Source organism: Lipophrys pholis (assembly GCF_963383615.2).
Source record: "Lipophrys pholis genome assembly, chromosome: 1".
NCBI classification, from domain to species: Eukaryota; Metazoa; Chordata; class Actinopteri; order Blenniiformes; family Blenniidae; genus Lipophrys; species Lipophrys pholis.
In genome coordinates this window covers 34774128-34788757 of record NC_137635.1, presented here as the reverse complement: position 1 = coordinate 34788757, position 14630 = coordinate 34774128, and the positions used below count along the sequence as shown (strand labels likewise).

Here is a 14630-nt window from a genome sequence, read left to right as displayed (position 1 = left end):
GCAGAGGTGTTGGATCCTGCTCCCGGTGGGCACCTGTCTTGCTTGTCTGTGTAGTTTGTGCTCCAGCCCATATCTCATGAAAGTGTTTTGCAAAAATCCTCACAATGAACCACTGAATACAGTCAGGTGTGCTGGAGCAAGGAAAAGGTGCAGGACCATGACCGTACAGGACCAGGATTAGACAGCTCTGGCTTGAAATAGTGATGCAGTTACAAAACCTGTGAACTCCATGGGATATTTTCTTTTATTGTCGTGTAGAATACCATACAGCGAAATGAAATGAGTCTGCAAATTACTATTAATTATCAAAATCATTATTAGTCACAGCCAGAGGCAAAACCAGAGCCATTAATCAGGGAGAAGTAAAGTGCAGACAAACAAACAAAGACTGCTGGACTTACTTGTGAGATTTCTTCCAGTCGGCCCCACTGGGCCCGGCCCCGCAGTCATAGGCCTGGATGATAAAGGTGTACTCTTTCTGGATCTCACAGTCCACAGGGCTACTGGCCCTCAGGACTCCTTCTCCTGACGTGCGATTCAACACCACAGCCTCAAAAGGAGCATCCTGACCATAGATCTTAAAGGCACAAATCTCCCCTAAAGACAGAGAAGGGAGAAAACGAGAGACAACTTTTAAAGTCAATAACAATTAAGTATTGATAGACTGCTGTGTGTCTGCAAGTCATTCATGTTGAGGAGGGTTCACGCTCAAGAATTTAAAATTCTCTTTTCTTTGAGTTTTTGATCATAAAGTGAAGGTCTGTGTGGAAGAAGTAAATTAAAGCCGAGGAAGACAAACAAAGTGTGATGATTGTAAATGAGAAAGATTGTGATAAACATCAAGTGAAAGTTAAAAAGAGATGCTTCTGAAAAACTATTCTCAGACAATTTGGAACAAAAAAGTAATTTATCAGTCGGGTAGCGAACGCTAATCTTCCCCCTTGCGAAAAAGAGAAATGAACCATGTGAGTTCAAAAAAGATGAAATCACAGAAAGATAGAAAACCCTGGAGAAATAATGGGATTCTCTGTGTCTGTTCCCCAACAGAAAGGGAAAATTCTGCACAGCATGTGCCTCACCAGTGGGCAGACATTGGGGACTCAGGATTCTTAGAACCAAAAGAAAAAAGAAAACCAGGACAATTAGTCCTTAGAAGTTTGAGCATTCACTTAATATCAGTCCAACACTGTGTGAACGAACCGACGAACCTCAAGCATGTGCAAAGCTATTTAATGAATTGATTTTTTTCATTAATTTAATTTTCTTTTATGACACTGCTGGGAAAATCTCATTATTTGCCTCAATTGTTTCTGCATTGTTTTTTCGCCCCTTAGTCATTTTCTTAAATCCAGCAGTCGCTCCCGAGCAGCTCAGACGGCTTGGGATGAATCCGACTGTGGGTAATGAAATAAAAAGCAACAATAAACAGGAACAGCATTTTCTTTACAGTATCACTTTAAATTTCAGTCTATGTCCTTTTTCTGGACACAGAGACCTTTGTTACACACACACACACACACACACACACACACACACACACACACACACACACACACACACACACACACACACACACACACACACACACACACACACACACACACACACACACACGCGGCTCCTGGGGTGTAGTTAGGAGAAAAATAAATTGTTCTGATGTGCGTCAAACTGTGCCAGCTCAACAAAAAATGAAGTTTGTCGTTTCCGCAGAGCGTCTTACCAGGCCCGGCCTGGGTATTGTGTTGTGTGTTTCTGTGTGTTTGTGTTTGCGACTCCGGAATCATCTGAGGAGTTCATCCTCTGCGCAAGTGTTCATTTCAGGGATTTGGGAAAGCTTCTTGCAAAGGGAACAAAGAGCTGCAGTGCGCTGACCCTGTGCTGGCTGATATCTCTCCCAACACAAGGGGGGCACAGCGGAAACAAAAAGCATGGTAGCTTTGGGAATTCGACTTGCCTGCTGAAACCCTGCTGACAAAACCAAACAAAAAGTTCCCTCTCACGACTGCCTGCTTCCCACTTTTGAGTACATCCCCACATCTTTTAATTTCCATTTGACATTTTTCCTTAATTTCTCTCTCGGACATCCTTATAACATGATTTCAAATTAAAAACCGGTTTTAATGTGCACAAAAGCTTGCAAACTTGATGCAGTGTGCCAACGCATTCGATCTGATCTACAACCTCAGTGGACTGAGGTTTGCCTGTGATACAGTACATGGGCAAAATAACACACACGATTCATTTCATACATTTGCCTTGGAGAATATGCCATGTCTGGTGTTTGACAGGAAATACAGGAATGAGTAGGCGTACAGATATATTTGAGCCACACAATGTGCAATGTCTGAAAGCTTTTGAGTTATTTATCATCACATCTGTATTCTATGCAGTGAAAAAGAAGATGAAAATCAGGTCACTTAGCAGAAATAGCTGTTGTCATTCTCCTGACTAAGAGCGTTTCCCTCTTCCGTTCACTGTATATGTAACTCACCAATATGACTGTTGACTTTCTCCATCTGCTTCATATCACATTTGATTTGGAAATTGTGATGAATCAGCTCTGGAACGTTTCAAGAAACTTGTGCCTGATTTAAATAGTCATGTGTGTGCATGTTGTCAATCTTGCTATTATTTTGAATTACCCTGCAAATTACACATGAACCGGAAATGCTGATATCAAGTGCAAGCAACCCAGGACTCTTAGCAAATCATGTATATACTGACAAAATTGTCAATGATGCCGTCAAAGTGAACCCAAAGGATGTATTCAAAAAGCTTTGTTCCTGAATCTTTCTCCTATAAAGTGTCAAAGGAATAGAAGAGTCTGCAATACAGCTGTGCGGTAGAATATGTATGTATTTAAAATAGTTATCCACACAGCTTGGGATGTGGATGAAGGGCAATAAGCATGGCCTTGATCCGTCCTGTGTGCACCCAGTAAGTATAGTCTTCGATGGGCCTAAAGAGTGGTTATAAAGCAATTTGCTACTGCAGCCTTTATGCATAAACTTTGACTTCATGGTATGCTGCGGGAAAAGGTGCTTCCACTCTGGGGTTGGATGCAAATCCATTTCCCGCTCCATCTGTTTTGGCAAATTTAGTTTTGGGAGTTACATTTTTACATGCAAACATTAAAGAGTTTAGGTTAGAGGAAAATTTAGTGGAGCAACAGAGGATATGGGCGAGTGGAAAAGGGGGATAAAGAGGAATATGATGTGGCAATGTATATGGAAATGGTAAATACATAGATTTCAGACAGGTTCCTGCTATGTCAGCAGACTCCTCACCAGCAGCCCCACCAAAGGGAACATTATAATTTCACCCCACTGAGGCACACACACAAAATGAAGTCTAATCTTCTGCCCTATACATCATGAGGGAAAACACTCACTTTTCAAAGTAAATATGAAAACACATAGTTGTTTTTTTTTCCTGCTTTGGGGATTTGGCATGTTGCCATGGCAGATTGAGAGCAAAGTGGAAGAGTCAGCAAAAAAAATTAATAAAAAATGCCACGATAATAACAATCATCTGAAATAGATGGTACTCCACAGAAAGCTTGAGCGGCATAAACTGCATCGACAGAAAATGTCAAGCTGTCAGGGAACATGTATATCACAGGATGTTAAATTACCAATGTAATGGAACAGGACAAGATGGATACAATTAATGTGAAAATGATTCTTCCCAAATGAACATGTTGTCACAAAGAGCCAGAACAAATTTGTGAATTCCTACTGTAAGTAACGGGGCTTGACAGCACATCTCATTACATATAAGTTTCATTTCGATTTGGTGGGCTTAACAAAAGCTTACTCAGAGTTTCTAATCTTCTTGAGTGCTGCACTGAGGAAAAGAGAATTTTAATCTCAAGTCTGTTCTGTCTGTTTAATAATATACTGACATTTTCTTCCAAATCATTTCTCTACATTTGTGTTACTGAAATTAAACTTTTTTGATGGAAAGTTTGCGAGTGTATAATCCAAATGGTAGTTTTCGCACTTCTTTGCATTGTTGTAAGTTTGTAAACATTAAAACTAAGATGTTATTTAACTTAACATTGATGTGAAACTTATTTCTTATTATTTAATAATACCCAAAATATCTATGTTCATAATAGAAGCATCTCAGGTGACCTCTAATCCCTCTCAGAAATTAGGATATTTTTTTTTTTTAGCTCTTCTAACTGACTGACTGGCAATCCAAGGCAATAAAATCAGTACTGTTTATCCAACTTTTTCATGGGGGGTTGGAGACGATGCTATTTGACCTGGGACAGGTCGCCAGTCCATCACAGGGCTGCAGCAACAGATACATGTTCACTATTACACCGGCAGTATGAAGGCACAAATAAAAGAGCAATACATGTTCGTGGAAGGAAATAAAAATTTTTTAAATAAGAATATGCAACCACCACGCAGAAAGGCCTTCAAATACACTTGAGCCAAACATATTCTCATTGTGAGACAGGAGCACTAATCATCACACCACAGTATGACCCCGATGACACCAAGATTACAGAAAACATGCTTCTGTTCAGGTATTTCTTCAAACCTGTGTGCCTCAGCTGCAGGGAAGGAGATACCAGCGCTTATCTGAGCAGACACGGACCTTTCCTGGGAATGTTTGATAATTACCACCTGCGGGTACCCCCTGCACAGGTTGGCCAATCATTACGTGGGAAACACAGACAGTCAATTCCAACTCATCATTTAATCTATTAGGGTAGCTATTTGAAGAAAAAAAAAAAAAAAACATTCAAACTCCGCACAGAAAGCCCAGACTGGAAATATGGATCTTCTCTTAACCCACGGAGCCACGGGCAGCAATAATCTGACTATTACATGTCTTTGTTTCACAAGACATGGATATCATCCCATGTTCCATGAAACTATGATCTCCCACCAAAGATGTTTACTAAAATAAAGGACATTGTTGCCCAATTTTGTATAAAATCCAAAAAACTCACATAGGTAAACACAAAAATCCCAAAGTTTCCTAAAAGAAGAATGATTAAGACAAGGGTAATGTTTCACAGCATGCAAAGGACCTGAATACATGGAGGACTAGACTAAACTAAGTCACAATACACGTGTGAATGAGAAGGAGACAGGTGAAATGATGAGGATGCAAGGAGTAGAAGTAATGAAGGTTGATGAGTTCAAAGACCTGGAGTGGTCTTGCAGAACAATGGGCGGAGCACAAAAGAGGTGAAAAAGAGTATGTTGGCTGGATGGAGTGGTTTGGAGAATGCGGAGACATTGAAAAGACAGGAAGCTCAGAGGTGGCAGAGATGAAGATGCTGTGACTTGAATGAAAAGATCAGAGGGATAACAGAGCAGTTTAGAGATAAAGTAAGATGGTTTGAACATGTGCTGAGAGGAGATAGTGGATAACTTGAGCAAACAATGTTTCCTGGGACGAGAAAAAAAAGAAGACCTGAGAGGATTCATGGATGTAATGGAGTAGGTTATGGAGATTGTTTGAGTGAAAGTACAGGAGGCCAGGGACAGGGTGAGATGGAGGAAGCCCATCTGCTGATCTCAGAGAGACAAATAATAATCACAGACCCAGATGAAAGGGCTGCATGGGAGCAGGTTGGTAAATATATATGGATGGACGGAGAATATATGGATGAAACATTGAGATCACAGACCTTAACGTACAGTTGTTAAAGTGCATGGATGTTATAAAAGCATATAAAAACCTGCCTCAGAAAAAAAAAAAGATTAGTCACTTGAATTTGATTGAAAAAAGCCAACACTTTATTCTAAAATGTTCAGTGCACGCAAGAAAGAATCAGCATATGAAAAGACTTTTGACACACCGAGATTACATGAAATTCAGTGCAAAATTGAGTCAGGAGCCGTGATTGAAATGCCTTTCTTGTCTTTCTGGTGAGGGTCTGTGGCTCATTCAACCCCTGACACCCAGGAGGCAGTTATCTGAAGGGGTGGGCTGTTCAAGTGCGTCATGCTGTCCAACAATGAGGGCCACAGGTAACAGAAGTGGAAACAAGGAAGTCATACAAATGATGCCTTGTAAGTTACGAGTAGACTGACAGTGCAAGTGATCACCAAGCATGCAATAGTGAAAACCTCTTTTTGATTTTATCTGTTCACAACATGGTGTGTATCACTTCACATGATGATTGTGTAAAAAAGTGACTTCCGAAAGACAAAGAAATCCTCAGACGAACCTGCTTTTTCTTTTTTTTTTTTTTTTTGCTGCGAATCCTCAACAGCAAAAAAAGATTCAATCACATTAATTCCTTTTCTTAATCAAATTCTGTCGAGGCACCATCTGGTGAGTCTGTGCCCGTTTGTCTGACTTTGCGTGGAGCCGAAGACAAAAATGCTTCAGTATTAAGATTTGACTGTGTGTGTGTGTGTGTGTGTGTGTGTGTGTGTGTGTGTGTGTGTGTGTGTGTGTGTGTGTGTGTGTGTGTGTGTGTGTGTGTGCATGGTGGGAGGGAGCAGTAAGACCTTGATTAAAGTGGGTTTCTAAGCAGACCCAGTGTCAGGCAGCTTTAAGCCGTGGTTCCTTCTGTCTCCTGCTTTGAGTGCAGCGCTCACAGTCGCCCTTTCCTCCTCTTGTATAATTAATGACTGGATTACCCCTGATCCCACTACTGACCCACAGATAAACTCCAACTGCACTCTGACACACATAAATATATGTGCACGATATATTATAAGCAAAGGACACTGATTTGGTGTAGCACCTTTCACAAAGCAACATCAGGAGGTGATTCACAGGATCAATGGATCATAATGTGAAGAAAAATAAATGCACACAGATATAATGAGATACATAACCTTTATGATGGTGTGGAGGCTGGTACTATTGCCTCACAGAGACACTTGCTTTAGTCTAATTGTGGATCCTTTTGTGCCAAATGTACATGTAATCCCTGTGTGTGAGTGGGCTTTATAAAAGGTTCTCCAGTTTCCTCCCACAGTTCAAAAAACATGTTTATCTGGTTAACAGGTGAATCGAAATTGCTTGTAGGCACAAATGTGAGTATGTGTGACTATCTCTCTTTTCGTTGTTTGCCCTGTGAAGGACCGGCGACCTGTCCAGGGTTGTACGTTGCTTTCAGTTAGTTGGATAAAGCATAATAGAAGATGGATGAATGGATAAAGTGCACATCATGCATCATGCACTCAACCACACAATAAGGATAAACAGGAAATTCACATTGAGGTATTTATCACCTTGTCAATGTCAGCTAGTAATACCTTTTTAAGATTAATAAAATCACATTGTGGAAAAAGGTGTTTACGTCGTTTACATTCAGACATTTTTGATTTGCAGCTTGCAGTTCAACAATGCCACCAGCTTCAAGGAGACAGGTTTGTTTATTGCAGCTTTTGTGTTCATTGGAGACATAAGATGGATGGAGCACATGGTTGCAAAAGACTGTGTAAACAAGGCTGCATGGTGTGAGGCTTCTTTGCTCCAACTGTCACCCTTGAATTCTTTGCAGAAAAGTAATTTAGACAAACTTAGAAGAAAAATGTCAAACTCTCGTCCCAAACCGGCAGTAGAGGAGTTTTCCTGTCATGTTCATCTCAGAGTAAAAGACTGTGCTTCTACAGATATGTGCCGACAGTTCTTCAGGCTAATCCAGTTTACACAACGTGAGCAGTGACCACATCAAGGTTATTTCTGTTTTGTTGCTTCTGTCTGCAATGTTTGATGAAATGTAATGCCTTTAAGTGTTTCAAAACATGAAAAGGATTTCTCGAAACTCCTCTCCAACTACTACATGTACATCAGAATTGTAGTTTGGTGAGAATAAGGGTCGAGGCAAAGAATAAAACTGAAAGAGGGATGATAAAACAAAGTAAGGTACATGGCATTCCAAAAAGCCTTTCCCCTGTTGGCTTTAAAATGATTTTCATCCTGCCGTCTCTGAAGTTCTTTGTAAAAGCAAGATGAGGACACCATGCAGCAGGTAGTTAACTCGAGATAATGTTTTTCAAGTATACGTTTCCTGAAAGTGCGTGGCATACATTTGTTTCAATATTCACTCAAATGTGATTCCTGCAATTCAAGAATAAGAATAAGAGACCATGCAGTTAAAAGAAAATACACAGGATCAAACTCAAGGCTTGGTAAAGCAACACATCACAAGTAATATACCTACTGCATGATGATCAAAGGCCTTTCTCCATCCGTCTTCTGTCCCCACCTAGCTTCACCTCGTGAGCTGGAACTGATTACATTTGACGTTGGGCAGTCACACAAACAGCTATCAGCAATTTGGAGTCACCAATTTGCCTAAAATTTACCATAATTGCTGGAGGAAGTCAAGGCGACCAGAGAGAATCAGGCAGACAAACAGAGCGAACACGCAAGCTCCACACATTATAGATCCAGGATCAAACCAGGGCTTTCTCACTATGAGGCAAGAGTGCCAACCACTACACAATTCAAAATGAATAACCAGATGCCACCATGACGACCAAATATTCAGATAATCTGGTATTTTGGCCATTTCAGTGTCCGCTTGGCTTGAAATTGTCCGTTGTCTGCTGTTGGCATGTTGCCCACTCATTTAGGTGCGTTGACAGTTAAAAACATGTCCGTGCACCTCGATTGGTCTACGCAGTAAACAGCGTCCGCTCTTATCGGGTCCCCTGGTGACCCGATAAGAGCGGAGGTTCTACTGTATATCGTATGAAGGACCTATTCACACATGGTGTCGACATTTCCAGAGAAATGTGTAAAAAAAGAAAAAAAAGAAGCAGAAGCAATTCTGAGTTTTTGCGATGTTGAGCAATCACAGGACAAAATTCCTTGTCTCCTAATGTAAAAACATTAGGATTGATTTTCCCGCCTCATTGGCCACCAAAGTGAAAAATCTCATTGTAATGAAATAATAATGTCAGCAATGTTCTTTAGACGCTATTCTGAAAAAAAAAAAAAAAAACAACCTAGTATTCAACCCGTGTGCAGATTGTCTGAATCCATTTGTTGCCAACCGCAGTCACTTTAACTATGAGTCAGTTAAAGAAAGTCATGCAGGAGCAATTCATCAGAGTCTCCTTTAGATAGCCGGCCACTTTCTAATTGCATTTGGGAGATTGTCGCACCAACCACTTGACCTCGGGGTGACAAACCAATGGCTCACACAGATGGCAAGCACGTACACACACTCAGTCAGACCAACACACACACAGACACAGACACACACACACACACACACACACACACACACACACACACACACACACACACACACACACACACACACACACACTTTAGGTTATCTATTCACCCAGGACTGCCTCGGACAACACAATATAGGAATGGGGAGAATTCATTATCGCAGACAATACACTCTCATTCCACAGGGGGCTTTGGTGGTCTGTGATGCAATTAGTGTTAATTGTAGCCTGTGAAGTTGTGGGATTGGAATTCATCAGATGAACTGTGACTGTCAGTGCTGCTTGTTAATTGAACTACGTGAAGATGTACTCGTGTGACTTTAATGCTGAAAAAGGACAGAGCTGAAAAGCATTTGGGTCGAAGCACTTTGATTCGAACATGTGAAAATCCAAACGCGAGAATGACCAGTTTATGAAAAAGCTGCAGCTGTGAGTGAAAGGTGGCAGGTTTGACTGCAAAATGAGCTTCAACCAGGTCCTTTCCTCCCAAACTATCTCAAGTAATAGTATGGAAACAAGAAACAGTAAATGAGGCAGGAGGTTGTTCATCACGTTAAGCAGAAAATTGTGCAAATGTAATGAGGTTTTGGCAGAGTTGGATTAAAAGTTGGACCCAAAGAGGTACCGTTTTCTATTTTCAGAGCCAATAAGGACTCATTGTAAGAAAACCGGAACGACAAGATGAAGAACAACTGCAACACAAAGAAACTAGACGTGTGAGCACAAAAGAGGTCAAAGAGATACAAAGAAGTGGATTAAAAAGTGAGCGAGGGGAGGAGAACCTGCAGGGGAGATGGAGGTGGAGAAAACGATATACAGAGATAACTACATGGTGTGAGATTACTAGTGCAGGTATAAATAGCACGACCAACCTCTCGAGTATCTCAGTGTGCGTCTCCTCCTCCTGCTCACCTTCTCCTCCTCATGCTCCTTCTCCCTTCCTCTGCAGCACATTTCACAGCGGTAAGCAATTATTTAGCTCTTAACATCAGCACCACAGATGCACCACTCAACCTTGCCCTCCTTTACCCCTGACACACCTCAAACTCTCTTGTTTCTGCACTCCTTCTCACCTTCCCCACCCACTCCTCCGCTTCCCAGTGAGCTGCTGGCGGCTGTAGCTTGTAGAGGTCACGGTTTGACAATTACAACTCCCTGCATAAGAGGAGTTTTACAGTAAGGTGATGATGCCCGTGTGTGCAGGTGTGAGCTCACAAAGACGCCTTGAACGTATTGAAACATATACAATATGAGAGAACATTTCAAAGCAAGAATTAGAGGTGTCTATTTTATGGCCATTTATGTAAGAAAATTAAGACAGAGGGCTAGAAAAAACATGTTGATGCAAGTTTTGAGTTTTATTAGTTTCAATAATGGGCATTGCCACATCCAAATTGAATGGGAATAGATATCTTTTTAAAAAGAGTATTAAGCTTACAAAGAAGCAAACTTAGTTTTTATAAATCAGCACTGAATGTAGTGTAAAGTACAGGATAACTCTCAAGCTTTGCATGCTGAAAAAAAACCCCATTATAAATAACGCATGGCTTGCCTGTAAAATAAGTGTTAAACAGCCCGTATTTGTTCAATTTAGATATTCTCAATATTGGTTATACTGATCGATATGTAAATGCTGAGGATCAGAACTTTGTCTCAATGCAGAATTTGTAAAACATATTTCATGATGAAATAGTAGAATAGAGAATCTGTCTGTTCCATAATGGATCTCATTAAACAACTCACCGAAATGCACCAGTGATCTAAAGTGTGACTGCTCATATGAACCTTGTCGACCCTTTCAACCAACTCACTCCTCTTCTGAGCGACGCTCTAATCTGTGTTTCTCTTTCTTCCTACATTTTGGACACCATTCAGCTGGACTGCTGGCAGAGTTCGAGATAATCACACACTTCCAGGTACAGCAGGGAGTCTCCACAGCCCTTCGAGCTGCAAATGTCACGGTGGCTCAGACTACGACCTCTGTCAGCTCAGACCATCACTGAGACGAGAATCACACGGCCCAATAGTTCATAGCAAAAACACAGACACATACATATTTTCTTTCTCACGTCCAAGCCTCGCTGCACACACACACACACACACACACACACACACACACACACACACACACACACACACACCCACGCACGCACACACGCATACGAACAGCGGTTTTCAGGAAAACACTTTGCATAAAACGCATTAAGCTGAAGATTTAGGAAAACCACAAAAACAGGCAATTTGTCACAATAATATGACATCCTCTGTAGTCACAGCAGGAAGAAACACAGTGTTAATATTTCAAGATGAATCAGTCACCACATCAGATACAAAATCCACTCACAACGCAAAGGGTTTTAATGGGCAAAGACCAACTATTCAACAAAAAGAACCCTGTGAAACTGGAAAGTTAAGCCTTTTAGGCGAGCTTGTTACCTTCGACCCAGAGGCACTCCACAGATAACGCACTCAGGTATCAAGTTGGCTTATATCTCAAAGTTATTTGCGAGCAACCTTGACAGATAACACACTCAGGTATCAGTGCTCCTATTAAGTGCTCTTGCCTCAATGGCTGGATGGCAATTGCTGGACAACAATCGATGCAAGAGCACTTAATGCTCTTACGATGTTTAAGCAGCAGCTAAACCTCTGTCAACTAACTCTGCAAGGACACAAAAAAAAAAAAAAACTCAAGTATGGCTGGCTCAGCTAGTGTGCTGACTTCATTTTGCAAAGGTCTTATAAATAACAAAAAATCTATCCACTGTTCGTTTTGCTCCTCTCCCTCAAGTATCCCCTCAATACTGCTATGATGTCAGTACTCATTTTTCACAAACGGTGTTTGGGAAAGGTAGCACCTCACAGTTGGGAAAAAGTGCTCGTCAAACTGTTAGCAACTCACAGGAAAAGTGGGAAATTTTTCAAAAAATCCAACAAGAAAAACAGGTCCAATGTCACTCAACATGGAAGCAGTAGTTGTAGAGAAATGTACTCGCTCCGTGCACAAAAAGGTATATATATATTTTTTTTTATTCTTCCCTTTGCTCCAACTCAAAGACAAAAAACACAACACTCCTGCCATTGTAGTAAATTAACAGCAGAAATCAAATGTGTTTGTCTCTTTTGTGGACTCTGACAGCAGCAATAAAGCAGCACCACAGGAGGCAGCCATGTTGCTTGTTTATTATAGTCAAATGAACTTTATTAACTGGAAAATGAGACTTCCCAATTCGCAGAAGAACAACAAACAAGGCATTTACTTCATCTTGCTGATGACCCAGCCAGTAGTGTTTTAACTAAAACAACATATTTAGACAATCAGGTTCACATAACACAAAAGCAGATATTTATGATATTGTGTGAGCAATATGTGAGCAAGCATATCATCCTTACTATGAGAGGGATAAAATGTGACTGAGCACTTCACAAAATGATTCATTACAATTAGGTGAGCTGATTTAACAAACAGGACTAACTGTATGTCATTAAATGTAAAACAAAAAAGCTACAGTAATGTGGAGAAGCCAATAATCTAACAATTTTCTTACTGGCCGCACATTTAGCCAGCGGACATGCAGTTGCTCTTATTCGACATAGAGTGAGTGTAGTTGATTATAATGTAATATTTACATTATTTACATATTAGATTATATTATATGATCATTTCTGACATAATTTCACCAGTTATTTAAGGTAAAACAGTAAGATGTTGGGTAAACTGAGCATAATTTGAAAACTGTATCATAAAGGGTCATGATGGTCAATAGGTTTAACCTCATTTTTAAGTAGAGTCTCAAAAAACTGGCTGTTTTAAAGAGTTTTGCTGGTTGTAGTTCATAAACTCTGAAGCAAAAGCTTTGATTAAACCCTGACAGCAGTGAGGCCATTCTTGCGTCATTTAAATAGATTTTTTCTGCTTTACAAAACCACTGTTGACACTATTAATCCTCGTTTCGATAAATAAATGAGCTGCATGTTGTGATTTGTATTTTAAGGCAAAAATATAGCCTTTGAATATGTTGCACAGATTTAACATTTTAAATCAGTCATTTGTATCAGTATAATTATAAGATTCACTTACATTCATGATCCAAGTGTGGGTTATTTTACAAACTCACAGATGTCTGAACCTGCATGTTAAACAGGTGCGTTGGAGCCACTCAATGAATGTGAAGCAGAGCAATACAGAGCAATGGCAGCTACACTAATTCAAATCTCTTCTGTGTCATAATCTTAAATGAATACCCGGCATGCTTGATATTTCTTTGACAACTTGTGGAGAGAAAAAAAAGATGCTTCTCAAATGCATGTCCTACAGTTATTATTTTGAATAGCATAACTGACTCATTTCTTTTAAAAATGACCTGTTGCCCTGGCTTTTTTTTTTTTTTAAAGTCTAAACGTTAAAACCATGCAACAGATACCACAATCCACTGTAAAATAAGTGACTACCTGCATTGTGGGTTTATTTTGCTGTTGATGCAAGTATGCAGAGTGCTGATAAAGTCATTGGATTTCAAAGTAGAGCTTCAGTGAGTCATCAAGTATAACTAGCAAGGGAGCCATCTAATAAAATTGTAGATTACAATAAATTGTCCCACATGTGACTCACCATTGCCAGACTCTGCAGGATCCCTTTAGTGCATTTTGAAAATAACAGCATTGAAAGCCACCTTGTGATTTTGACCACGAGCGAAGCTTTAACTTAAACTGTAAATCTTTTGGAACTACACATAAAATGTGTACGTGCTCACATCCAGATGTACACCTCGTCCACATCAGCATTGATTTTAATCATTAAAAAGAAGCAAAACTCCCTGAAATGTTACTCAAGTCAACATACTGAATCAAGCAGCCTTAATGTACATGGATACTCATCAGACTTTTACAGCTAAAGTCTAACTCCTATTTAAAAATTTAGTCCATGTCCACAGGCTAAAAGCAAGTCCAATATTAACTGTCCTTTTAGCTGCACTTCAGACCATTACAGCAAATCAGGGTCTGTCTGGCTTGCTTGATATTTGACATCGACTTGCACTATCCAATTGTTTGTTATGACTGGCAGAAAGAGCTTTTCAAGGCTTAAAGTACCGCCACCAAAACAATTGGATCAACTGTAACATGTAGGAAAAATCCGGCTTGTCAATCTTCTCATCATTGACTCTTGTGGACAATTTGGTCCGGGGTTTCTACTTCATTTATTTGCACTCTTTTATAAACAAGAGAATTTCTTATCTTCTTTGGAAATGTGTTCACAGCGCACCAAGTAAAGCTCAGCGGTTATAGATTCATCCATCTCATTTGTAGTATTCGATTTTTCCCTGTTCTCCTCTCATCCAGGCTTATGTTTTTCCCCCGCCTGGTACGAACACTTAGACAGACAATCATTTTCACATTATCTGTTATAGATGTTTAACTATAGCCTGAGTTAAAGCAAACATAGCGTCAATGAAA

General features: G+C 40.2%; 1 protein-coding gene across 1 annotated transcript in view; it reads right to left on the bottom strand.

Moving 5' to 3' along the window:
* clstn2a (calsyntenin 2a) overlaps positions 1-14630 on the bottom strand; it is a 155322-nt gene that overhangs the window by 44034 nt on the left and 96658 nt on the right. Inside the window, exon 3 of the mRNA XM_080484998.1 lies at positions 402-597. Within this exon, the coding sequence (XP_080341124.1) occupies positions 402-597 (196 nt within the window). The remainder of the gene's footprint in view (positions 1-401; positions 598-14630) is intronic.